The sequence below is a fragment of the Myotis myotis genome, unplaced genomic scaffold, assembly GCF_014108235.1.
Source record: "Myotis myotis isolate mMyoMyo1 unplaced genomic scaffold, mMyoMyo1.p scaffold_m19_p_18, whole genome shotgun sequence".
Classification (NCBI taxonomy): Eukaryota; Metazoa; Chordata; class Mammalia; order Chiroptera; family Vespertilionidae; genus Myotis; species Myotis myotis.
In genome coordinates, this window is record NW_023416322.1 from 42,813,850 (window position 1) to 42,838,783 (window position 24,934).

General features: G+C 55.5%; 6 protein-coding genes across 11 annotated transcripts in view; 4 read left to right on the forward strand and 2 right to left on the reverse strand.

The window, feature by feature from the left end:
* The window catches only part of CARMIL1 (capping protein regulator and myosin 1 linker 1), a 79,430-nt gene extending 76,385 nt beyond the window's left edge, over nucleotides 1–3,045 (forward strand). For 3 of the 6 annotated variants that reach the window (XM_036342864.1, XM_036342866.1, XM_036342865.1), the window contains one exon: nucleotides 1,589–3,045. In XM_036342864.1, coding sequence (XP_036198757.1) covers nucleotides 1,589–2,356 — 768 coding nt within the window. In that variant the 3' untranslated portion in view covers nucleotides 2,357–3,045. The remainder of the gene's footprint in view (nucleotides 1–1,588) is intronic. The other 3 variants (XM_036342867.1, XM_036342869.1, XM_036342868.1) reach the window with 2 other exon arrangements.
* A 4,945-nt stretch (nucleotides 3,046–7,990) lies between these two features.
* Nucleotides 7,991–12,022, reverse strand: LOC118673030 (histone H2AX-like). The gene is made up of 2 exons (XM_036343404.1): nucleotides 11,661–12,022; nucleotides 7,991–8,173 (listed from the first exon to the last, which is right to left on the reverse strand). The coding sequence occupies exons 1-2, from the start codon at nucleotides 12,020–12,022 to the stop codon at nucleotides 8,146–8,148; spliced, it is 390 nt and encodes a 129-aa protein (XP_036199297.1). The 3' UTR covers nucleotides 7,991–8,145.
* A 294-nt stretch (nucleotides 12,023–12,316) lies between these two features.
* On the forward strand, nucleotides 12,317–12,747 carry LOC118673140 (histone H2B type 1-A). Its single transcript, XM_036343649.1, has one exon. It carries the CDS (start codon nucleotides 12,317–12,319, stop codon nucleotides 12,698–12,700), a length of 384 nt encoding a protein of 127 aa, XP_036199542.1. The 3' UTR covers nucleotides 12,701–12,747.
* A 231-nt stretch (nucleotides 12,748–12,978) lies between these two features.
* Nucleotides 12,979–13,362, reverse strand: LOC118673428 (histone H2B type 1-A-like). Its single transcript, XM_036344178.1, has one exon. The coding sequence runs from the start codon at nucleotides 13,360–13,362 to the stop codon at nucleotides 12,979–12,981; it is 384 nt and encodes a 127-aa protein (XP_036200071.1).
* Nucleotides 13,363–13,643: 281 nt separating this feature from the next.
* Nucleotides 13,644–14,242, forward strand: LOC118673427 (histone H2A.J-like). The gene has a single exon (XM_036344177.1). It carries the CDS (start codon nucleotides 13,655–13,657, stop codon nucleotides 14,048–14,050), a length of 396 nt encoding a protein of 131 aa, XP_036200070.1. The 5' UTR covers nucleotides 13,644–13,654; the 3' UTR covers nucleotides 14,051–14,242.
* Nucleotides 14,243–15,808: 1,566 nt separating this feature from the next.
* On the forward strand, nucleotides 15,809–24,889 carry SLC17A4 (solute carrier family 17 member 4). The gene is made up of 11 exons (XM_036344179.1): nucleotides 15,809–15,926; nucleotides 16,443–16,636; nucleotides 17,260–17,493; nucleotides 17,807–17,894; nucleotides 18,532–18,618; nucleotides 19,920–20,038; nucleotides 20,130–20,291; nucleotides 22,011–22,143; nucleotides 22,219–22,366; nucleotides 23,260–23,350; nucleotides 24,755–24,889. Exons 1-11 carry the CDS (start codon nucleotides 15,836–15,838, stop codon nucleotides 24,887–24,889), a joined length of 1,482 nt encoding a protein of 493 aa, XP_036200072.1. The 5' UTR covers nucleotides 15,809–15,835.
* Nucleotides 24,890–24,934: the final 45 nt, after the last annotated feature.

Consider the following 24,934-nt stretch of genomic DNA (forward strand, 5'->3'; position numbering starts at 1 on the left):
TTGGTCAGAGTGCGCCCTGTTTTCTTGAGGAAAATGCTGGCTTGGCTTTGGCCGGCCTGTGATGGTGGCACGGGCCGCCTGACTCAGAGTGCATTTATGTATTTATTTTAACACATTGCGGACGGAATTCCCGCTTCGTATTACACGGTGTTTTACCAAGTCTCTTACTTTAAAAAGGTATTAGCTTGTAAGAACATGTAATAAATAACTTTAAAAACGCAGTGGGTATTTAATTTTAAAGCGTGCCTTTAAATCTATGTAAAACGTTTTTTGTACTCGTTCAATAGAAACTTATGGGTAAAGCTGGCAATAAAACTACTGGCCCGCAATGTGTTAAGTTAGGGCATTTTTAAAACTTAATTTTTTAATTTTTTTTTTATTTCAGAGAGGAAGGGAGAGGGAGAGAGAGAGAAACAGCAACGATGAGAGAATCACCGATCAGCTGCCTCCCGCACGCCCCACACAGGATCAAGCCCATAACCCAGGCCTGTGCCCTGACCTCCTGGGTCAACACTCAACCAGTGACCCTGCCCAGCTGGGCCAATTTGTACTTCTTAATCCCTCCCCCCTTTTCTTTTTAAAAATTATTTTATTTAAAAAAAAAATTCTTGACACCGTTGCAGATGTCCGCCGGGGCAAATAGGAGCCCTTTTTTGGGTTTGCGTTTTGAGCATTCGTTTTCCGGAGCTTCCACTTTCTGAAGCGCTTGCTCGTTTGTGGGCCAAACATTTAAGTAGCCAGTTCCTGCTGAGATGGGCGTCGTGGCATCGCAGTGACATGGGCGTGGTCAGCGGGTCCGAGGGTTTGTCCGTGGCCGTGGCCCTGGCTGGCTGTGGACCCGTGAGGCGTGAGGCAGCTGCTCACAGCGTGTGGGTGTGGCATCCGCCCAAGTGGTCTGCACATCGGCTTGTGAGTCATAGTTAACGCCTGTCCCGGCCACACCCGAGGGCCCCCTGAGCCTTTCCCAGGGACAGCCCAGGCAGCCCTGACCGAGTGGGGAAGAAGTGGCCTGGGAGAGAGTGGCCCTGAGGTCCTGGTCCCCGGTCTCACAAAGCCTGCCTTCAGGTGGCCGTGAGGAGCAGCGATGAAACTTGGGGGGGGGGGGGGGGAGGTGACGGTGGCTCCAGGCTCCGTCTCCATCATCGCTCTGCCAGGCCCCAGTGACCCTTCCCGTCTGCGAGGAATCATGGCAGTTCTCGTAGCTGAGGCTGTCGCCCGGTCCCTCTGCTGTGTGGGGACACCTGTGGCAGGTGTGACATGGTCACCTGGCACCGGGCACTGCGGCTTCAGAGCGCCCTCCTTCCAGGCACCCCCTTTCCCTCCCGCCGTCCTCGCCCTGTGGGCCTCTCCCCCCCTGATTCTCCACCACAGCCCTGGGACTCCCCCCTCACAGGCTGGGGTTGTGTATGTTTTCGTGCTGCGACCTGTCTTTTGCTGGTTTGTCTTTCATTTCTGTCTGAGTCTCTAGATGTGATTGCTGCGGGTCTGAGGAACCCCGTGCCCCCCGACGGGCCGGTCTCACCCCGTTGCTGGGCGGCCGGCGTTGTTGGTTAATCAGCGTGACGACCTCCCTCTGCTTCCGTTTCAGTTTGGAGGAAAAGCTGGGGCCAGCAGCCCCAGGAGTTCCAGGACCAGAAGCCGTGGTCCCCCAGCAAGGACGGCCGGCAGGGCAGCAAGTCCAGCGACTCCGGGGAGGAGGCCGAAAAGGAGTTCATCTTCGTGTGAAGGTCACGGCCCCAGACGTCCCGGCAGGTGCCTGGCGGTCACCAGAGAGGCACCAGGGCTGCCCCGCCTCCTCGGCCTCGTCTCTCGGTGCTGCTTCCCTTGCTTTTTCCTTCTATTGAAACCAGAAACACAGCCATTTCTTGGTAATCAGAGCACATTTGCTTGGGCTTCTCTCGGCCCTGGCGTTCCTGCCTATACCTTCAGCCGGTGCCAGCGGTGCCAGCGGCCACACTTGAATTTCTCCTTGGCAGCTGCTGCTGCTGCCCTGCGGGAGGAGCGTGGGGAGGCGCCCGGGTTACTGGGCACTCACGCGCACAGGGAACCGTCCGGGCGGCCGTGGGTCCTGCCGCCCGTGCCTGCGTCAGATGGGCACCGGCCCACGGAGCGGTTTGCTCTCGCTGGGAGCGGTTTGCAGCTGCACCTTGTAATTACGGCCGAGCACACGAATAAGCCCTTTGTATACATTATATTTGCTGGGTCTCGGGGTGGTGTCTCCATTCTCCCGGGGCAGCCCTTCCTTCCCAAGGGGGATGGTGCGTCCCCATGCGGGCGGCGGCCTGGGCCTTCCCACCGGCAGGCGCGGGGGGACTGGGCGAGAGGCCCCGCTGCTGCCCCCACGTGTCCGGGTTGAGTGCACAGCGGACTGGAATGAGGGTTTACGGATATATGTTTGTTTTTAAATGTCTTTAATTTGTCTGCATATTAGCTTTGAAGGTGTAATTTTAAGAGAGAATTTAAGAGACCTGTAAACAAATAAAAAATACTACTCTTTTTACGACATGTCACAAACAGTCACTTCCCAGACAGGCTGGAGGTATTCTACGCGTATGTGTATTTATACCAATAAATGATTTTACAAGTGGAATCCAACCCGCTGCCATGGCATTTTGACGTTTGGCTTGTGGTGACGAACGTTGCTTTGGGTCCAAGATCCAGGAGCACCCGGTTCCCAGGGACTCACACCCGGCGACGTCAGCGTCCACGAAGCTGCTGCTCCTGCCACCTGCTTGCACCCCGGGAAGGAGCCAGGTCACGCGGGACGCGAGTGTGAACCAGGGCGTGACCTGAGAGGTGTTTACCTGTTAAGGGAAGGGAGTCAGCGTGTGATCCCGTGTTGGTGCCTGTAACGCCCCTGGAGGACGTAACCAGAGTTACTGCCCTCCGTTGTCTGGGTCAGACTACGGGGGAGTCTTTCTTCTCTCATTTTCTGAGCTACATGATTTAAGTGATCTTTTGTATTCATGTGATTACAAAAGAAACAAAAGGTATATATATTATATGTAATATATATATATTAAAGCATTTGCTCTAGTTCCAGTATTTTTTTTTATGACAAACACTGTCCAATTTCTTTTCGTCTACTTCCTCCGTCCTTGGGAACTGGGTGGTGTTCAAGTGAGGCAACCCCCTAATTCTAAGGGGCACTATACGGTCTGTGAGGGGGTCCCCATGTTTGAATGCTTGGTAGCTACTGGGGGGTGCTGCCAAAAGAAGCCTTGTGTGCAGTCCCAGCCGGAAACACCATTCTGACTTTGTAAAAAGATGCAGATATTCTAATTGTTTTTCTGTTTGGTTCTCTGAGTTTTTCCAACATCCTGTCTTCTAACTCACGGATCCGCCCCTCAGCTTCCCCTAATCTGCTGCGTGCTTCCCCCAGTGCGTCCTTTATCTGTGCCGTGTCATTCTTTCTGTTTTCACAGTTACCACATCTTTTCTCGTGCTGTTGAGCGTCTTTACCATCATTACTCTGAATAAGCTTCTTATCTCTGCTTCACTTATCCCCTCTTCCGGAGAATTCTCTCGTTCTCTCGTTTGGGCGTTGTTTCTTTGCCTCCCCATTTTGGCTGCCTGTGTGGGTTTGCTCTAACTCGGAGTTCGGTGCGTGCGTCAGGGTTAATTAGTGCTGCGCGTGCCGGCCACGGCCGTGTCTGGGGCCAGGGGCCTCGTTAGCCGAGCTAATGAGGGGACAGGAAGTCACTGCGGGGGGAAATGAAATCAGCCGCGAAAACAAGAACCACTGTGCGCCACCCTGAGCTTCAGCCGGCCGCTGTGAAACCACCAGAGTCACGTACACATTCCAACCTCCTTTTGAAAGTGAGAGGAATTGATGGAAAGTCGTACGAATCCCCCCAAAGTCTCTTCCTTCTCCTTCAGAGAAGCCACACCCTAGTGATGAAGAGACCAGGATGGCAGCAGCGGGACCCGGGAGGAAGCCGGGAGGCAGTGGTTCCACTGTCACCCAGGGAAGCGTGTAGAAACAGCGGCGCAGAGTCCGGCTCCCGGCCGTGCCCGGCAGGGTCTCCGTGGACGGGGCCACGTGGACCGTTCATCTCGGGTCGACTTCGGCCGCGTTGTTTGCTTTACTCCGAGTTTTTGGTTGGTCGCCCCCCCACCCCCCGGCCCAGCACCCCCTTCCCGGCTGGGAGAGCCTCCCACCTCCTGGGGGCTCCCCCTCTTGCTGATCCTGTCTCTTTAAACGCCTTCCGGTGGCTCTGTCTCGGTCCAGGGTTCGGATGGTTTTCCCAGAGGGAAATCTCTGTATGAGAGAATGCAAGGCACCGAACCTGACCCCCCCAGTCCCATGACAGATGTGGGTACCCCTCTCTGCTTCACCCCCCCCCCCACACACACACACATACATCATTTCTAGATCAGGTCCAGGGGCCCTAACCGGCCACCTCCTCAACCCTTTAACCGGGAGCTCCCTCTAGGAAACACCTTGAGCCCGGCCGGTGTGGCTCAGTGGTTGAAGGTCGACCTAGGAACCAGGAGGTCAGGGTTCGATTCCCGGTCAGGGCACAGGCCCGGGTTGTGGGCTCGGTCCCCAGTGTGGGCCGTGCAGGGGGCAGCCGACCCACGATTCTCTCCATCGCTGATGTTCCTCTCTCCCTCTCCCTTCCTCTCTGAAATCCATAAAAACATATTAAAAACAAAACAAACAAAACCCTTGAGACACAGTTTGGAGGTGAGTCGGATGGAAGGGGGATGTTTCCTGTGCGTTTGAGAAGTTCTAAGGGTGAAGGCGGACCATGGACGCTGCCTACCCCGCAGCCCCGGCCCCAGAGGGAGAGGACCGGGAGGGGGGGACCGGGGAGCGGGGGTGACAGGGAAGAGAGGGCGGGGCCCAGGGCGGCGGGCTCCAGGCAGCTGTCCTCCCGGTCGCGCGGGCGGCGGGGCTTGGGGACCCCTGGGCGCCAGCCGCAGACTCGGAGACGCGGTGCCCAGAGCCTCAGAGAAGGTCCGCGAGGGAAGGAGCCGGCGGGGAGGAGGCGGCCGGCCGGCCGGCCGGGAGTCGGTCCTGACCCAGGTTCCCAGGTTCCCGCCGCTCCGGAGGCGGTGCCGCTCGCGGTCAGCACCATGGACAGCGCGCCCCCGGCGGAGGAGCAGCTGGGGCGCCGCCGGCTTCCGGAGGGTCTGGCAGCCCCTGGACCCCGAAGGTGAGCAGGGGTGTCGCCGGGCTCACCCGCGAGGGAGAAAGGAAAGGTGGCCGGACACAGGCCGCCTGGGGTGGGGGGTGGCTTACCTGGGTCGCACCTGGGGGTGCGGGGGTTCAGGGGGGGAGGGGCTTGGCCCCACTTTCCCAATGTGTGTGTGTGTGTGTGTGTGTGTGTGTGTGTGTGTGAGAGAGAGAGAGGAGAGGGACCGTGTGTATATGCGATCACAGCGTCATGTGTACCTGAGGCAGGGGCTCCCCTCCATGTGCTCAGTGTTGCTGACTGCCTGGCTGGAACCCCCGCTCTCAAAGGAGGAGGAACCTGATTGACTTTCAAAAAGACGCTGTCCCCTCCCCCCTCCCCCCAGAACTACGGAGAAGAACATGGGGCTCCCTGACACCTGCTTTGTCTTTGTTAATAATTAACCACAAACACGCCCTCGGAAATGCTGCTCTGACCCTGCAAGATGGGACTCGGTGCTCACATCTCTCTCATCATGGCTGTTTCTCTCTCTCTCCCTCTCCCTTCTTCTCTTAAATAAATAAAAAATATATTTTTAAAAGCTCAGTTGAATGGGGCTCTCGGTTAGAATCAAACCTCCTGTGATGAGAGTGTCTGAGGTCACCCACGCACGAGCTGCAGCAAGCGTGCGGCTGTCGGGCTGTTGCTGCTGATTTTATGTTCGGGGGACGAGGGTGCCAAGCGTGTGAGCCTCGGGGCAGAGAGGCGAGCCCGCCAGTGGCTGCCAGAGTGAGTGTCCCTGACTCATGCCCTCACCACCGTGTCCCCTCTGCTCCAGGTGAAGCTCTTCGACAAAAACAAAGACGGCCGGTTGGATCTCAGTGACCTGGCCAGGTGAGCAGCTGGCGGCCATGTCGTCTGTCCAGGTTCAGCGTCCGAGGGGGGGGGTGGGGACCGCACACCCTTCTTGGTGGGAGGCAGAGGTCAGGTCTCCCCGAAGCCCTTCTCTTCGCGAAGATCCCGCAAGCTCTTCTCCCCAGACCACAATGCACGACCTTCTCATACAACGTTTAAGCCTTTGGTTAATTTCCAGAGTTTTGAAAAAGTTTATTTTTTTTTGCTAGTTTTCTTGTTGCCTTCATGGAGGAGAGAATTTTCATAACCTGGTATTGTGCCATTTTCCACCAAAATAAATTTTTTAAAAATATTTTTTTATTTATTTCAGAGAGGAAAGGAGAGGGAGAGAGAGACAGAAACATCAATGCTGAGAGAGAACTATTGACCGGCAGCCTCCTGCACACCCTACGCTGGGGATGGAGCCTGCAACCCGGCCTGTGCCCTGCCCGGGAATCAAACCTGGGACGCTTCCGTCTGCAGGCCGACGCTCTATCCACTGAGCCATGCAGGCTGGGTCACCAAGATAAATTTTTAAAAGTGTCTCTCTGATGCCTCCTAATCTCTATGAAAGTCTTTCCCAAGCAATGCCTGTCTGTGTTTGTATAGCCTCTAAATTCTTATTTTCCAAGCACCCATCCACCTGCAGAAGAATCTGGAAGTTGCCTGCCCCTTCCTCGCATCCGGGTTATGAATTTGCTTTAACTGAGCGTTGATCGATCCTCATGTCAATTACCTTTTTTTTTTTTTTTTTTTTTTTTCCATTTAGGATTCTGGCTCTTCAGGAGAACTTTCTTCTCCAGTTTAAAATGGACGTGAGTAGGGACATTTCTCTGGACGGGTTTCTGGCACATGTGGTTCTCGGGCGATTTGAGAGGGAGGAGGGAGAAAGGAAGGCATCGTCTTGTCTTAAACGTATCTGGAGGCCGACAAGGCTGAGTGAGAATCAAGGGCGGCGGTTCTCAACCTGTGGGTCGCGACCCCTTTGGCGGTCGAACGACCCTTTCACAGTTCCCTGATCCGTATAACCAGGGGGACGAGGCTCGCAATGCCTGCCCCTTGGGCCGTTATGAGAATCACTGAACCCGTGTGGACGAGGCTCTGAGAAACGTGCCTGGCATAACCGCTGGGTGAGTGCTTGGTCAATACCCCCAGGGAACAGATGTGTGTTAAATGTGACGTTAAAGATTCAGGATAAAGGAACTTTGAAAAGATTAGGTGCGTTGTCATAACTGGAACTTTAGCGAAGAAACGGAACTATTTCAATGTATGTCGCATTTTATAGACGTCCTCATAAATCGAAAAGTCTCGTGTACAGACCACATAATAATCCCAGCATGCTCACTCCATCGAATTCCTCTTGATTTAAAAGATATGTTTGCGTAATGACCAAGTCATTGGCCAATCACAGAGCGGACCTAACATGCCCGCCTGGCTCCCAAAGGGTTCACACGGCGCCCAAGTAACGCCTGTTCCCGGAAGCCTGTTTGCAAAGCCAGGCGGGAAGCGTTTGTCACGTTAATGGTGTTGGCAGGAGCCAAGAGCTCAGAGCTGCTGCTTCCCATGTTGTCACAGGGGAGGCGGGAGGCGGGAGGCGGGGTAATTTACAATGACTTCTTTTAATTTCCGTGGAGCATTCACACCCTCAGAGAACATAAGCTGGAGCACGCCATTTCTTTCTTTCTTTCTTTTATTTTTTTAGATATATTTTTATTGATTTCAGAGAGGAAGGGAGAGGGAGAGAGAGATAGAAACATCAATGATGAGACTGATTCACGGATCGGCTGCCTCCTGCACGCCCCACACTGGGGATGGAGCCCACAACCGGGGCCTGTGCCCTGACCGGGAATTGAACTGTGACCTCCTGGTTCATAGGTTGACGCTCAACCACTGAGCCACACGGGCCAGACAGGAACATGCCATTTCTGAGCCTGTGTGCAGTCCCCAGAGCACGCTGAGGCGGTCTAGTTGCCTGATTTGTTCTTCCGCTTTTCGCTGGAAGGAAATGATACTTCGTGATGGAATCTCTTCTCTTTCAGAGTAAAACGGGAGCGCTGGAAGGCCCTGAGGTGGACGCGTTTGTGAAAGACATGATGGAGCTTGTGCAGGTGACCTCGCAGCCGTGGGCCCATCATGCACTGGGGCTGCCGTCTGGCCCCTCCGTTGTTTGTGTTGGGGAACCGGGGCTGGGAGATGAGGCTGAAGGGACGTCTAGGACGTGGCCTATTCAGCAGCCTCTGAGCCCCTGTGGGACCCACAGTCTCCTTCTCTCAAGGCCAGTGGTGGTTTCAGTTAAGCGGAGACCCGTAGGTCGCTGCCTCATTTAGGAGTCGTCGATTTCACCGAAGGAGCACAGTGCCACGCATTTGTGACAGCTGCATTTATTTATTTTTAAATATATTTTTACTGACTTCAGAGAGGAAGGGAGAGGGAGAGGGAGAAACATCCATGATGAGAGAACCATGGATCGGCTGCCTCCTGCACGCCCCACACTGGGGATGGAGCCTGCAGCCGACCGGGAATCACACCGTGTCCTCCTGGTTCCTAGGTTGACGCTCAACCACTGAACCACAGGGGCGGGCAAAGGCAGGCTTTCTGTGAGCACTGCCCTGGGGACAGAGTCCTTGGCCTTTAGGGACCTGCTGAGGGAGGGGCGGCCCTCGGCCACCCTGGTGGGATGAGGAGGGGCGTTGCTCCCCGGGGGGGCCTCTCAGGAGCAGGGGGTCCCCGAGCTGGTGAGCCGCAGGGAGGGGGCCTCCAAGGGCAGCCACTGTCTTGCCTGTGGACGGGTCCTTTCTGTCCTCAGCCCAGTGTCCGCGGGGCCGACCTGGAGAGGCTTGGGGAGAGCCTTCTGCGTCACTGCGACGCAAACCGGGACGGGAAGATCCAGAAGGCGGAGCTGGGTCTGTGTCTCGGGCTGAGGAGCAGCCCCTGACCCGCAGGCAGCTCTGCTCTGCGCTTGGCGTGGGGCCTGGTATCTGTGCTTCGCTGTCGGGGGCACCGCGAGTGAACTCTGTAGCAGACGGTGTGGGATTTGTCGTGAAAGATGTGGCCCCTGTTTCTAATAACTCGGTGATTTTCAAACCTCCCTCCCCCTTCGAGGATCCCCCCCCCAAGCCTCTGTGAACCCTGTCATCCCCCCACAGTGATGGGGCAGGGGCAGCGCACCCACCCTGTGCTCTGTGCCCTCCCGTGACCTTCTGCCGCGTCTGCCCGCTGTGCCCGCTGTGCCCGCTGTGCTGTCTGCAACTCAACTCTGACCTGGAAATAAACCTGCAGCTGCAAACGTACATGCGCTGCTGACTGCGTTTGTGTTGTGACCCTTGCAGTGCCTGTGATGGTTTGACAGCCCCACTGCTCCTCTACCTGGAGGGGGAAGGGCAAGGCCCTGGTGGGAGCACCCCGGCCGACCTTCCTATTCTCAGGTGCCCTGAGTGTGGCAGGAGGAGGGACTTCAGGCCCAGCCAGCCTGGCTCGGTGGTTGAGCGTCAACCCATGCGCCAGGAGGTCACGGTTGGATTCCCGGTCAGGGCACAGGCCTGGGTTGCAGGCTCGATCCCCAGTGTGGGCCGTGCAGGAGGCATCCCATCTATGATTCTCTCTTATCATGGATGTTTCTCTCTCTCCCTCTCCCTTCCTCTCTGAAATCAGTAAAAATATACTTAAAAAAAAAGAGGGACTTTATTCAGGTCGACTGTTCACAAGACCAGGAGCCGCACCACAGCCCCGGCCGGCAGCATCCGCCTGAGTAAGCCGGGTTCTCCCGTTGGTCCTGCCATGCCAGGAGCTGTGCGACTTAACTTCTCCACACTTTGTGCAAAGTCGGAATAAAGAAGGAGCTCGTCAGACACTCGGGGAGACTGTGTGGAAACAACCTCCTGGGCCGGCAGTCCTACTGGTTTAGGGGCCAGTGAGAAGCTTCTTCACTCCCCACCTTCTCCTTTTCTGTGACAGCTCCTCTCCTTGGTCCTCCATACTGGCCTGGGGGTCGCATGTTTTGCTTGTTCAGAATTGCAGTTCCTCTGCTATTCCCAAAGAAACTCAGTCGCTGTGCAATAACTTTTGTTGTTTAACTTAAAAAAATGTTTTTATTTTTTTAGGGAAGGAGGGAGAGGGAGAGAGAAACATCCATTGGCTGCCTCCTGTGCGCCCCCTCTGGGCAACCGGGGCATGTGTGTTCTTACCAGAACCGAACCAGTCACCTCAGTGTAGGGGACAAGGGCGCTCCACCCACTGAGCCACGCCAGCCAGAGCTGGTTTCACTTTCAAGCCTGAACCTGTTAACAGGTGTGTTCCAGGTTTCTCATTGTGAAGTCACGCCCTCTCTCCCCTGTCCACACTCTGTGCTTCGGCAAGTCTGGGAGTTAAGCTACCTTGCTTGATGGGGAGCATCTAGATGACATTTTTGAAATTCTTGTTTAGGAAAATTTTCACATATCCCTACTCGCACAGCCATTTATATCATTATTCTGATTTTTAAAATGTCACAGTTTAAAGTTATTGGCAATGTTCTAAACATCTAATTCGTTCCAATATCTGTGCAAGTTTTATCTTCTAAATTTTTCCTTCCTTTGTGCCTCCCCCAATTGTATGCCTTAATACTTATGTACATTAATTCAAGAGATAATTTCATACTTGATTGTCCCTAATTAACATATTATGTAGTTTATTCTCTTTAACTTTATAGGACTTTAAATCTTCTTCACACCTGCTTCTATACATGTCTGTGTGGAGTGTCCAGCAATATGTTTTTTTAGCTAACCAATTAGATTCTTTTTCTTGGAGATCAGCTAAACTTGAATTCTGTACAGTAATTTTGTATTTGACAGCCTAAGTGTTCATTTACTTTCCAATTTGACTTGGTATTTGCAGTGGAAACAAACTAAAAATGTCTCTTCTTTGTAGTTAAAACTTCTGAAAAGGACCAAAATTCCCTAATAATTTCAAAAGTTATGATGGAAGAACATGCCACATTCCAGCCTCTGAGGATGACTAGATTCTCTCCATCACATGTGGCATCAAGCTCATTTTTGAGATACATTTTGCTTTACATCTTAAGAAAATTCCATTTACTAAGCATGTGTGTGAAGTCAGTTATCAAATACACTGACCCCGTTACCACATGGTGAGACTGACTTGCTGACTCCTGGTTACTGCTGTCTAAAGACCTCATAGGAACGGTACTAGCAGGTTTGGAGGGACGCAGCCTTGTCCGATTGACTTTCGTCCTGTAGACTGCCACAAGCTAACCTGGAAGCTACGACAGTTTATTCTAACCCATCACTTAGCTCTATTTACCTGAGCCTTAATGTAAGGCTTCTGCTCACATCAGCTCAGGAACGGGGTGTTAGAGCGCTAGAGGACGTTTGTTCCTTCTCCCAAGGGCTCCAGTAGCTAAGCTGGCGGCTGCCAGGGCCCAGGAACCTCTGCTTTCCAGCCTTAATGTTAAAGGACCCGCTATTAGACCAAAGGTCGTCTCCAGGTGCCGTGTTTCCTAAGAAGCTCGCCAGAGAACCACACAAGCCCAGCTTTCTGCGCTGTGACAGCCTTTACTGAGGATCTGAGTGGCTCTGAAAAGAGCCTTTGGTTTCTTTCTCTCTAGATGTTCAGGGTCCTCACTTGCCCTTGGCCTTGTGGTGGCTCTCGGTCTTCTTGGGCAACAACACGGGTTGGATGTTGGGCAGCACGCCGCCCTGCGCGATGGTCACACCGCCCAGTAGCCTGTTGAGCTCCTCGTCGTTGCGGATGGCCAGCTGCAGGTGGCGCGGGATGATGCGGGTCTTCTTGTTGTCGCGGGATGCGTTTCCTGCTAATTCTAAGATCTCGGCCGTCAGGTACTCCAGCACCGCCGCCAGGTACACGGGCGCGCCCGCCCCAATGCGCTCGGCGTAGTGGCCCTTGCGGAGCAGCCGATGAATTCGGCCCACGGGGAACTGCAGCTGGGCTCTAAAGGAGCGAGATCTGGCTTTGGCGCGGGCCTTGCCGCCCTGCTTGCCGCGCCCGGACATAACTTGAGATGGTGGTAGCAATAACAGAAAATCTAACCAAAACACGCCACAGAGGGCCTATTTATAGTCTGCCGTAGGTTGTGACTGGCCATCTGATTGGCTGACTGGCGGATGCTTATCCAATCAGAAAGCAGTACTGAAATCACCTCATTTGCATACACGTCACTGCCATTATCCAATCAGATGGGGCTGCCCAGCGGTCAGTTGAAGGCCACCCTATAAATACCAGGCTTTGGGCCACCAGCTGCTGTTCACTGACCTGTGTCAGTTGGAGTGTGGGGCTGAGCACGCACCATGCCGGAGCTGGCTTCGAAGGGCGCCACTATTTCCAAGAAGGGCTTTAAGAAGGCCGTGACCAAGACCCAGAAGAAAGAGGGCAAGAAGCGCAAGAGGTGCCGCAAGGAGAGCTACTCGATTTATATCTACAAGGTGCTCAAGCAGGTGCACCCCGACACCGGCATCTCGTCCAAGGCAATGAGCATCATGAACTCATTTGTCAATGACATCTTCGAGCGCCTCTCTGCTGAGGCGTCGCGCCTGGCGCATTACAATAAGCGCTCGACTATCACCTCTCGCGAGATCCAGACGGCCGTGCGCCTGCTGCTGCCCGGCGAGCTGGCCAAACACGCCGTGTCCGAGGGCACCAAGGCCGTCACCAAGTACACCAGCTCCAAGTGAGGCGCGAGCACGTGGCCTGACTCCTGAACCCAAAGGCTCTTTTCAGAGCCACTTACACTTTCTAAAGGGCTGTAAGGTTTTTAGTTGTGCACCATTCAATGGCTAGTTTAGCTGGTAAGAAATTGCTGTATTTGTGGTTCACATTTGGGGAACATCTTACGTCAATGGCCAGAAAACCAATATGTTCAGCGAGGTAGCAAGACAGCTCTTTTTCAGGAAATATAGGTGGCTCTTAAAAGAGCCTTTGAGTTAAAAGGTCACCTGGTGGCCGAATCCTTTTATTTGGAGCTGGTGTACTTGGTGACGGCCTTGGTGCCCTCGGACACGGCGTGCTTGGCCAGCTCCCCGGGCAGCAGCAGGCGCACGCCCGTCTGGATCTCCCGGGACGTGATGGTTGAACGTTTATTGTAATGCGCCAGGCGCGATGCCTCACCCGCGATGCGTTCAAAAATGTCATTAACAAACGAGTTCATGATGCTCATTGCCTTGGACGAGATGCCGGTGTCGGGATGCACCTGCTTGAGCACCTTGTAGATGTAAATCGAGTAGCTCTCCTTGCGGCACCTCTTGCGCTTCTTGCCCTCTTTCTTCTGGGTCTTGGTCACGGCCTTCTTAAAGCCCTTCTTGGAAATAGTGGCGCCCTTCGAAGCCAGCTCCGGCATGGTGCGTGCTCAGCCCCACACTCCAACTGACACAGGTCAGTGAACAGCGGCTGGTGGCCCAAAGCCTGGTATTTATAGGGTGGCCTTCAACTGACCGCTGGGCAGCCCCATCTGATTGGATAATGGCAGTGACGTGTATGCAAATGAGGTGATTTCAGTACTGCTTTCTGATTGGATAAGCATCCGCCAGTCAGCCAATCAGATGGCCAGTCACAACCTACGGCAGACTATAAATTGGCCCTGCATTTGCCCTGAGGGTGTCTTTTCCATAGCGCGGGACATATCCAGCATCATGACTGGGTCGGGAAAGCAGGACGGCAAGTTTCGCGCTAAGGCTGTATCTCGCTCTTTCCGGGCTCAGCTGCAGTTCCCCGTGAGCCGCGTGCATCGCCTGCTGCATAACGGCAACTACGCGGAGCGCATCGGCACCGGCGCATCAGTGTACCTGGCGGCGGTGCTGGAGTACCTGGCGGCCGAGATCCTGGAGCTGGCGGCCAACGCGGCGCGCCACAACAAGAAGACCCGCATCGCCCCGCGCCACCTGCAGCTGGCCGTCCGCAACGACGAGGAGCTCAGCAAGCTGCTGGGCAAGGTGACCATCGCGCAGGGCGGCGTGCTGCCCAACATCCAGGCCGTGCTGCTGCCCAAGAAGACCGAGAGCCACTACCAGAAAGGCCAGCGGAAGTGACCGGCATCCCGGGAGAGGAAAAGCTCAGAAACCAAAGGCTCTTTTCAGAGCCACTCACAAGGTCAGAAGGAGCTGAGGCGAGACAGTGACTGACAAGCCCTGGCCGGTCTGGCTCTGGGTAGAGCGTCGGCCGCAGACTGAAGGGTCCCAGGTTTGATTCCGGGTCAAGGGCACGTGCCCGGGTTGCGGACTCGGTCCCTGGTGGGGGTGTGTGTGCAGGAGGCCGATGATAATGATTCTTGTCATTGATGTTTGTCTCCCTTTTCCTTTCTCTCTGAAATCAATAAAAAACATTTTTAAAAACTGACTGAAGAGTGGAATTGACCCCAACTAACCCAGCAGGACGCTGGAACTAGCCTGGCTGGGACAACGAGCCTCAGGCCGTCCGCTCTGGTGTGCGAGACACTGGGCGGTGGGGCGCACGGTCCCGGAGCCGCTCTTCAACGCTAGACGGCAGTCCTGGCGGCAGGAAGGCCTTTCCCACGGACAGACTGACCCGGGACAGCTGTCAGCAGGGAGTGCGGGGTGTCTGTCCGATAAGAAGGGACCTTGATCTCCTGGGCGTGAAGCAGGAGGGAGCTTTAATGAGCTTGGTCGACTTGTTAATTAGCCGAAAGCAGCAAAGTCAAACATTAAGCCTCAGAGCCAGTCAAATCTGCCCATTTCGCAACCGAAGGGCTAAAGGTTTGGGATAATCATTTACTTCTTGGGGAGTCAGAAAAGTGCGAAGCTGAGAGACACTCATTTGAAAGGAATGAGGACCCTGCACTCTACCTCCCGCAGGTCAGCCTTGGGTCTTTTGCCCTTAACTGCTCTGCCTTTGCGTTCGGGGACTGGGTCTTGCCCCAGGAGCAGCTTACCTTGCTGGTCAGGGATAGAGATGGTGCGGGTGGGGAACAGAGCTCATCTCTCCTGAGATAATTCCAGAAAGTGAGAGAGGAGGCGGCCTTTTCCTGAAAGAAGGGAGAGCCCCAGGACTCCAGGGAAAAATCTGCCGGAACAACCCTCTGGTCATTTTCAGAGGAAACCCCCACCGGCTATCGTCAGCCTCCAGATAACCTCATGTTAGAGCCAACAGCACCCCAGGCTTTCCCAGCGCCCACCAGCTGACGCCTCTCACGCTCCGTGACATCCGTGGGGAAATCTCCAGGGCAAAGGGCTTAAGAGCACCGTGTCTTCTATTTGACTCAGGAAGTCTAGACACTGAAAACAGTGTTTCAGGTCATTTAACCCACTGGACTCTTCTGGGTGAAATTTCGCCGAAGATGGTCAAGCCCTGGACGATGTGGTTCAGTGGGTTGGACGTTGTCCGGTGCACAGAGAGGTCTCTGGTTTGATTCCGGGTCCGGACACATGCCTGGGTTGTGGGCTGATCCCCACCACGGGGCCTGAGAAGGCAGTGATTGATGTTTCTGTCTCCCTCTCTATCCCTAAAATCAATAAAAACATTTAAAAAAATAAGATTGTTAAGTTTTAACATCCAGTGCTTACTGATATCAATTGAGAGACTAGGAGACCCTGAATGGGAAGAAAATTACAACCCTTCAGGCACTCCAGGCCAGAGCCCTCATTCCAGACGCAGAAACTGGGACCCCAGGCCTTGACCTTCCCACGCACACCAGGTCTCCTGAACCCTAACCTGGCATTTTCCCACCAAACATTTCCTCTAAATTCTTAGGAGAACCAGGGCAGTGTCCTGTACACTATAGGATGCTTCTTTCTATTTGCTCGTGTGTCCTTTCATTCCCGCAGGTGAACCTCAGGCCCCGGGAGAGGAGGGACACCATGTCCACTAGAGCAGAAACCACGGCCACCACGGGGGAGCCGTCCAGCAGCGGTGACGGAATCACGGCCCCAGTGCCAGCCTCCAGCAAAGGTAAGGGCGTGCGCTGGTTGTGGATAAAACCGGGACCCGGTGACCTCGGCTCCTTTCTGGGGGTCTGTAGCATCTCCTCGCTCCCACCAATTGCCACGAATTCTGTAAGCTATAAAGAATGTTTACTGAGAATTATTTCATGTCGTGCAATAAACTTGAAGGTCATAAAGCAGGTCTCCAGGCGTGATTTGTCACCAAGGCAGGAAGTCAGAGCAGATACCAAATAGAAGATCTGGAATCAACCTTAGCGTCTCTGATTCTAAGTCCAGGAGGCATGGCCGTAGGTCTCTGCTCAACCCAGACCTGCCTCAGCATTCCCTTCCCCTTTGGTCTGGGTTCTGAGGGGATGTGACCCCTCCCCTCCCGGGGGACAGGTGTCTGCCGGACACAGCCACGTCTGCTCTCCCTGTGCTGCTGCTCACAGACCGACTGCCATCGCCTCCCCCTTCCAGACGTAGGAGAGGGGGCGCAGAAACGGACCACGGTGACAAGGCCTTCTGTGCCCTCTCGTCGCAGGCATGTGCTCGGTCCGACACGGGCTGGCCCTCCTCTTGCATCTCTGTAACTTTGCGATTTCCACCCAACAAATGAACTTGAGCATTGCCCTCCCAGCGATGGTGAACGGCACGGCCCCGCCCAGCCCGCCCAACGCCTCTTCCTCTGTAGCCCTGGGCGACAGGAACGGAACTCTGATGGGACTTAAGGTGCTGGTATGTTTAAGGAGACGCGACCCTTTCTGTGGCTTCAATGGCTTGATCTAAAGCAGCGGTTCTCAACCTGTGGGTCGCGACCCCTTTGGGTCGCCTAAGACCATCGGAAAACACATATATAATTACATACTGTTTTGTGATTAATCACTATGCTTTAATTATGTTCAATTTGTAACAATGAAAATACATCCTGCATATCAGATATTTACATTATGATTCATAACAGTAGCAAAATTAGTTATAAAGTAGCAATGAAAATAATTTTATGTTTGGGGGTCACCACAACACGAGGAATTGTATTAAAGGGTCATGACATTAGGAAGGTTGAGGACCACTGATCTAAAGGGTTATTTATTGAGTTCGGCCGGCATGGCTCAGTGGTTGAGCATTGACCTATATACCAGAAATCATGGTTCCATTCCCGGTCAGGGCACATGCCTGGTTGCGGGCTGGATCCCCAGTGGGGGGCGTGCAGGAGGCAGCCCATCCATGATTCTCTCTCATCATGGATGTTTTTCTCTCTCTCTCTCTCCCTTCCTCTCTGAAATCAATAAAAATATATTTAAAGAAATATTTAGCTCTCTCGCCAAAGAATAAACAGCAAGGTTCTCCTTGTCACCCAGGCGCCCGTGTATGCCTGGAGCCCGGAGATCCAGGGGGTCCTCCTCAGCTCCCTCAGCTACGGCTCCTTCGTGGCCTCGATCCCCAGTGGCTATGTGGCCGGGCTAGTCCGACCCCGGCACCTAATCGGCGCCGCCCTGTTGACCGTCTCCGCCCTGAGCCTCTTCATCCCGCTGGCGGCGGAGGCAGGTGTGGCCCTGCTCATCGTCCTCCGGACCGTCCAAGGCGTGGCCCAGGTACCGCGAGGCCATCTCAGTCTGAGTGGAATATGATTCTAGAATGTCTCAGAAGCCCTGGCTGGTTTGGCTGGGTGGATAGAGCGTCGGCCTGCAAACCAAAGGGTGTCGGGTTCAATTCCAGCCAAGGGCACACTCCTGGGCTGTGGGCTCAATTCCCAGTAGGGGGTGTGCAGGAGGCAGCTGGTCAATGATTCTCTCTCATCAGTGATGTTTCTTTCCCTCTCCCTTCCTCTCTGAAATCAATAAAAATATATTAAAAAAATAAAATGTTTCAGATGACCAAGAGTGGAACGTCCCCCTGTCCCCACAGGTGATGATACAAACCAGCCAGTATTTAATTTGGGTGAAATGGGCTCCCCCCTTGGAGAGGAACCAGCTCATCACCATTTCCATCTCAGGTAGGTGATGCCTCAGGGGCACCTGACAGGCACTGTCCAGAGCACCAGGCAAGGGCCTGGCGCCAGAAGCCAGCCACACCTTCTCCCATCTCCTCTGCCTCCTTGCTTGAAAGCACTGCCCTACTCTTTTTCTTTCTTTTTCAAAAAAATATTTTTCTTGATTTCAGAGAGGGAGAGGGAAAGAGAGTTAGAAACATCAATGATGAAAGAATCATTGATCAGCTGCCTCCTGCATGCCCTCTACTGGGGATGGAGTCCACAACCCGGGCCTGTGCCCTGACCGGGAATCGAACCGTGGCCTCCTGGTTCACAGGTCGACCCTCAACCGCACCGGCCAGGGCTATACTATCTTTCTTGGTTATAACTGCGCACTTACTGGGCAGAAAAACCCTTGCAAGTGCTTTGCGCTTGTTACTTTATCTTAAAACACGTTATTTCCATTTTGCACGCAAAGCCCAATGAGGCACAAACAGACGAGTAACTTGGCCAGGGTCACGTGGCTCCTGAGCGAAGAGGCAGGAGTTGCCCCCATGGCGTCCAGCCTGTGCCTCTGGCGTTGGGACCAGGTCAGTCTGTAGGAGGCACGCAGAGTCCGAGCCTGACCTCTCACCCGGACATCGCCGCCGCTTGTGTTTAGGGCTCATGCTGGGCTCCTTGACCGTCCTCCTTGCCGGTGGCTTCCTCTGCGAGACCCTGGGGCGGCCGTACGTCTTCTACATCTTCGGTGAGTTCGCGCGTCTCTCCCACCTCACACGTTTCTTTTCTTTTCTTTTTTTATTCTTATTGTTGTTTTATTGCTTACAGTCTTACAAAGGGTATCACACGTGTCCTTCCCCCGCCCTTGACAGTCCCCTGGCCTCCCCTACCCCCCCCCGTGTCTTATGTCCATTGGTTATGCTCATATGCATGCATCCAAGTCCTTCGGTTGATCTCTTACCCCCCTCCCTCCTGCCCCCCACCCTCCCCGGCCTTCCCGCTGCAGTTTGACAGTCTGTTTGAGGCAGCTCTGCCTCTGTAGAAGTTTATTTTCTGACGGTGGGGGCTGGGCGCGGTGTCTGTGATACTAGTCCCCTGTGCTTAACCAAACCCTCACAGAAGTGGATGTTTATAACAGAGAGGACCGTGTTCAGGGCTAATTATGTGGTGACTTTGCACGAGGACACGTGAGGCTTAGCTGGAACACCCGGTGACATTCCCTCCTGTTTCCAGGGGAACCGCAAAGGGTGCCAGAGGAATTTCTTTTGTAAGATCTTGAAAACGCTGTCTTGGTTCAATTATATTTTTATTTTTTAAAATATATTTTTATTGATTTCAGAGAGGGAGAGAAACATCAATGATGAGAGAGAGCCCAGCTGGTGTGGCTCAGTGGTTGAGCATCGGCCATGCACCAAGAGGTCGCTAGTTCCGTTCCAGTGAAGGCACACGCCCAGGGCTGCGGGCTGGATCCCCCATAAGAGGAGTGTAGGAGGCAGCCTGTCGATGTTTCTCTCTCATTGATGTTTCTATCTCTTTCTCCCTCTAAAATCAATAAAAACATTTTTTAAAAAATGATGAGAAACACACACAAATAAAAAAGTAGAAAATAAAACGATGAGAGAGAAACATCAGCTGCCTCCTGCGTGTCCCCTCCTGGGATCAAGCCTACAACCCGGCACGTGCCCTTGACTGGAATCGAACCAGCGACCTCTCCGTGCGCAAGGGCCAACCCACTGAGCCCCACTGGCCGGGCCCTGAGGAAAGAACCTTTGCAGAAGCCTGACTAGCAGGGGGCATGCTGACCGGCAGTCCAACCGGGAGGGCCTTCTCAAGCTCACGGGGCGGACACTGGGCTCCCAACTGCCCCACGCCATCGGCAGCAGCAAGGAAGACGGCCCGGGCCGCGGCCCAGGGGTGGGGACGTGGCCGCCACCGACGATGGGGCCCCCCGGGGCGCAGACCTGGGAGGAGCGCTGGGCCAGCCTCGGCCCACCCCTCCGGGCAGGGTCCCGCGGGAAGAGCGGGTCCGGCCTAACCGTCGCCTTGCAGGTGCGACTGGCTGCGCCTGTTCCTGCCTCTGGTTCGCCCTCGCCTACGACGACCCCGCGGCGCACCCGTTCATCAGCGCCGGGGAGCGGGACCTCATCGCGCGCGCGCTGGCTCAGGAGGTGCCTGCCCGGGGGGCCTGGGCGGCGGCTGGTCGCGGGGCGGGGGGGACCGTGTCTCCACGGGGGGCCCACGGCACCGACTTTCTTCCAGGACTGCGAACCCGACGGGTCTCTCCCTGTCAAGGCCATGGCCAAGTCCCTGCCGCTCTGGAGCGCCTTGCTGTCCCAGTTCAGCGAGCACTGGTTCTTCTACGTCTTGATGGCGTACCTGCCCACCTACCTCCACTCCGTCCTCCACGTGGACCTCCGCGCGGTGAGTGCGAGCGCGCATGCGCCTCTGCTGTTGCAAGGCCTCGTCACGTGACCTCGGCCTCCCCCGGGGTCACCAGGCTCGGGGCCCGGGACCTTCCGGTAGGAGATGCAACCTCTTGAATTCTGATTCATCTCAAGGGGGCCTCCCGCTTTGGGGGGCCAGAACGGTATGGTTCTAGGTCAGCGTGACATTCAAAGGATGCCATGTTTTTAAAAAATACATATTTTATTGATTTCAGAGAGGAAGGGAGAGAGAGATAGAAACATCAACAATGAGAGAGAGTCATGGATCGGCTGCCTCCTGCACGCCCCCCACTGGGGATGGAGGTGCAGCCCGGGCCTGTGTCCTGAGCGGGGATCGAACCGCTGAGCCACGCCGGCCTGGCAGGATGTCACCTTTTTTAAGGGATTTATGAGAAAATTCTGTGTTCAACCCAATCGACATCTGCAAACAGGACACTCTGCTGACGGCAGAAAGGATGAAGCAAAACAAAGTGCGCCTTTCTGGAGGCTGTGACAGACTCGCAGGCAACAGGCCCTAAAAACAGGGCGTTATTAATAGGATTTACACCAAAAACCTAAACCCTTTTGTTCAAGCCCGATGGGTACGGGGAGACAGGTGCCCCGAGGCGCCAGTGCGCCGTCTTCCCACAATGCACCGGTGCTCTGACTGGCTGATGGAGCCTCTCGGGTCCCAGCAGGCGGGTGTCGTAAGCCAGGCGGGTGTCGTAAAAGGTGATGAGCTCATCAGATGTCACAGGTGACGGCGCACAGGGTCACTGAATTCTTGCTACGGTCCCACCGTTTGTGCTCAAAAAGCCGTGTGCTCATGGAGCTGGGCTCCTATGGTGACCACATGCTAAGTGGCCAGCAAACAGCGACCTTAGCAGAGATCAAGTCTGGACACACGTTCACATGGGCAGTGGGTGCTGGGATCAGGAAATCCAAGGGCGAGGTGGCTGTGGGCCTTCCCTGAGGAGGAGGAGGGGGGAGGGAGGAGAGAGAGGGAGGAGGAGGAGGGAGAGAAGGAAGAAGGGGAGGAGAGGGAGAGGAGGGGAGGGGGCGGGAGAGGGAGGGGGGAAAGGGGGAGTGAGGGCAGAAGCAGGTGATGGAACCAGAACCACAGGCCCGGGATCAGAATGAGTGTGGGGCGAGGCCGGGTGGGTCCCCACCCCCAGAGGCCGGGTGAGGGGGAGGCGGCGGGAGAAAGCCTGGAGAGAGACTTGAGGCCCAGACCCGGGTCCCCATGGATCTCAGGGTGTTTTCTCTCGACGACACGTCACCGTGGTGGCCTTTGGTTTACTCGTCGGTAAAATAAACAGCTTGGCCCACGTGCCTGTTAAATCCGTCCCATTGGTCTCCTTTTCCTTTTAAGAAAATAAAATATTTTTATTGATTTCAGAGAGAGAGAGAGAGACATCAATGATGAGAGGGAATCATGGATCAGCTGCCAATGCTCCAACCGGTGACCCCCCAGCCCGGGCTGGTTCTTTAAGCCCCTGTTTCCCAGCGACTTTCTATATGGAGAGAGCACGCATCCTGTGTTCAAACTACACGCACATTTCCCCTCAGAAGTGACGTGGGCTCATTGCAGTGGCGCGGGGTGCGTGATGACGGTGATGGGCATCGAAAGAGCAGCCGGGTGTGGACAGCACCCAGGGGACGAGCCGGCCCTGTGGGGGTGGGCGTGCACCTGCACTGACTCCCTTCTGGCCCGCAGAGTGGCTTCCTGTCTGCCCTGCTGCTTGGCGTGGCCTTTATCAGCATCATCCTGGGGGGCCTGCTGGCGGACTTCCTCCTCTCCAGACACATCCTCTCACTCCTTGTCGTCAGGAGGCTCTTCACCTCCATAGGTAAGGACGCAGGTGGCCGGGTGGGGGGTGGGGGAGCTCGGGCAGCTTCCCAGCTCTCCGTCTGCCTCCTGCCAGGGGTGCTCTTCCCCAGCCTGTTCTCCGTGCTCCTGCCCTGGGTCAGCTTCAGCCTGGGCGTCACCATGGCCTTCTTGGTCCTGAGTTTGGCCACCAGCAGCCTCTGCCAATCTGGGGCCCTTGTCAACTTCATAGACATTGCTCCCAGGTAAGGACCCGGGGCCTCCTCCTCCCCCACGGCAGCTCAGTCTCGGTCCGGGGGCCTGGTCCTCCGTGACCGTGGGTCAGCGTGTGAGTGACATGTGGGATGGGGCCTGGGAAATGTCGGCCCCAGCCCTGCGTCCAGATGCTGTCCGGAAGGAGCCATCATTCCCCGAGGGGGACGCCGCTGTCACACGGCCTCGGGCCACGGGGCTTGCTCACGTGGGGCAAGATAAGGCTAAAGGGCAGGCGCACAAGGGGCATCGCCTCCAGGACAGCTGGGTATCAGAGACCACAGAGACTCATAGTCCTCGGGACACTCTCCTTCAGACGTGGGCCAGCAGGACACGCGGGAGACACGTGTCATCCAGTGAGGGGTCTTGTGTCCCCCAAAGGAAGGCTGCCAGGGTGGACTTCATAGCAGAAGCCAAGGGGCGATATAAACGAGGTCAAACACCATCTGTCTGTTTTGTGCGAACAACACTGACCCGTTAGCACAGCTACCCCGTGGGGGTCGCAGGCCCTGCACAGGGTGGCAGCCATCGCGGTCAGTACGTTTTGCTCAGGGTTCTGTTTTTTAAAAACATGTTTTTATGGACTACAGAGAGGAAGGGAGAGAGAGGTGGAGACACCCAGGACGAGAGAGAATCATGGATCGGCTGCTGCCTACACAGCCCCACTGGGTATGGAGCCTGAAATCTGGGCGTGTGCCCTGACTGGGAATTGAACCCTGACCTCCTGGTTCATAGGTTGACGCTCAACCCCTGAGCCCCGCTGGCCGGGCTGTTTCTATCAGGTTTGACGAAGGGTCAACACAAGCCCAGGCCCCCCCAGAGCTGAGCGCAGGACGGCAGCAGAGCAGCTGAGATGCCCTTTGCTGACTCTCTCGTTCTCTCTCAGGTACACTGGCTTTATCAAGGGCTTATCCTTGGTCTTTGTTCAGCTCTCAGGAGTCATCGCTCCCACGGTTTCTGGATTTTTCCTCAGTCAGGTGAGGTCAAAGGTCCTGGTGACAATATTCCCGAGCGGAACCTCCAGGCCCCCCCAAGTCAGACTCGGGGCGTTTGCGTGGCTCGGCTGGCAGCTCGGCACCCCCGCAGCCCCCGCGTTCGTTCGGGTGGAGGGAGGAGAATGCTCGACTCCCTGCCGTGATGCCTCACGAGGTCTGAGGAGATGAGCTTCCGCTGTCATCAGATCTGGCGGCCACGCTGCAGACGTTCCGGAACAGCAGAGAGTGGCCGGCCGCCGCGGGCCGCTCGGGAGGGCAGGGCTTCCCGGGACGTTCAATCCTCACACCTTGAAAGTCCCCCGCGACCGGGAAAGAGCCGGTCACCCACGTGGGAACCCAGCACACACAGACAGAGCGAGCGAGAGGCCGGGCGAAGGACAGGGGGGAGCCGCGGCGCCCAGCAGCCTCCATCCCGGGAGACGCGTCCAAGCTCCCAGGACGGACAGCTTCCGCGGACGCCTGAGCGTGTCCTCGGAATCCGTGGGCAAAGGCGATGTGCATGGCATCCGCATGCGTGTCATTCTTTTTCTTTTTTAATATATATTTTATTGACTTCAGAGAGGAAGGGAGAGGGGGAGAGAGATAGAAGCATCAGTGATGAGAGAGGATCATGGATTGGCTGCCTCCTGCACGCCCCCCACTGGGGATCGAGCCCGGACTGGGAATCGAACCATGACCTCCTGGTTCACAGGTCGACGCTCAGCCACTGAGCCACGCCTGCCGGGCCACGTGAGTATCATTTTTTCAGTTTGCTGTGATTTCCCACAAGGAAGTCAGGAAAATGGAGACTAAGGAGGAAGGTGTGTCCTGTCTGCCATCACGTCCTTTGTCCCTTGAAGCTTCAGTTCCCTTTCAGTCACTAACATTCGTCAGGAAACGGTCGTTTAAAATGGACATCCTCACGCTGACAGGGTCTCCCTGTCATTCATTCATTCATTCATTCATTCATTCATTCCGCAAACATGCATGGACCCTGGGCAGGCGCCACGCAAGGCACTACGGGACGACGTGGAAGTGCCTGCCGCTGGGAAGCCTTTATTCTGGAAAAGGAACCGATAGGCAATGAATACGAGGGCTGGATTTCCATTTTAAATAGGGCGGTCGAGGAAGGACTCACGGAAAAAATGATATTTAAGCCGAGGGCTGGAAGCAAGCAGGGGAGAGAGACAATGCTCTCGGGGGTCTTGGGGGGGTGCGTCGGGGGGGGGGTGTCGGGGGGACACGTCTCTGCAGAGGGAAAGGCTGGCCTCCCTGCGTGTCCCAGGCTCGGCCCGGGTCCCCCACAGTCCGGGGCTGAGCTGGGGGGTGGCAGGGGAGGCTGCAGCCACCGGCCGCTGAGCGGGAGGGACGCGCTTGGGGCCGTGGTGACCCGTGGCTTGTCTCCAGGACGCCGAGCGGGGATGGAGAAACGTCTTCCTGCTGTCCGCGGCCGTGGACGTCTCGGGCCTGGCCTTCTTCCTCGTGTTCAGCCGAGCGGAGGTGCAGGACTGGGCCCGCGCGCAGACCCTCACCCGCCTGTGAGCCGTGGCCGAGCGTGGCCCTGCGGTGCTTTCGTTGAACCGACTT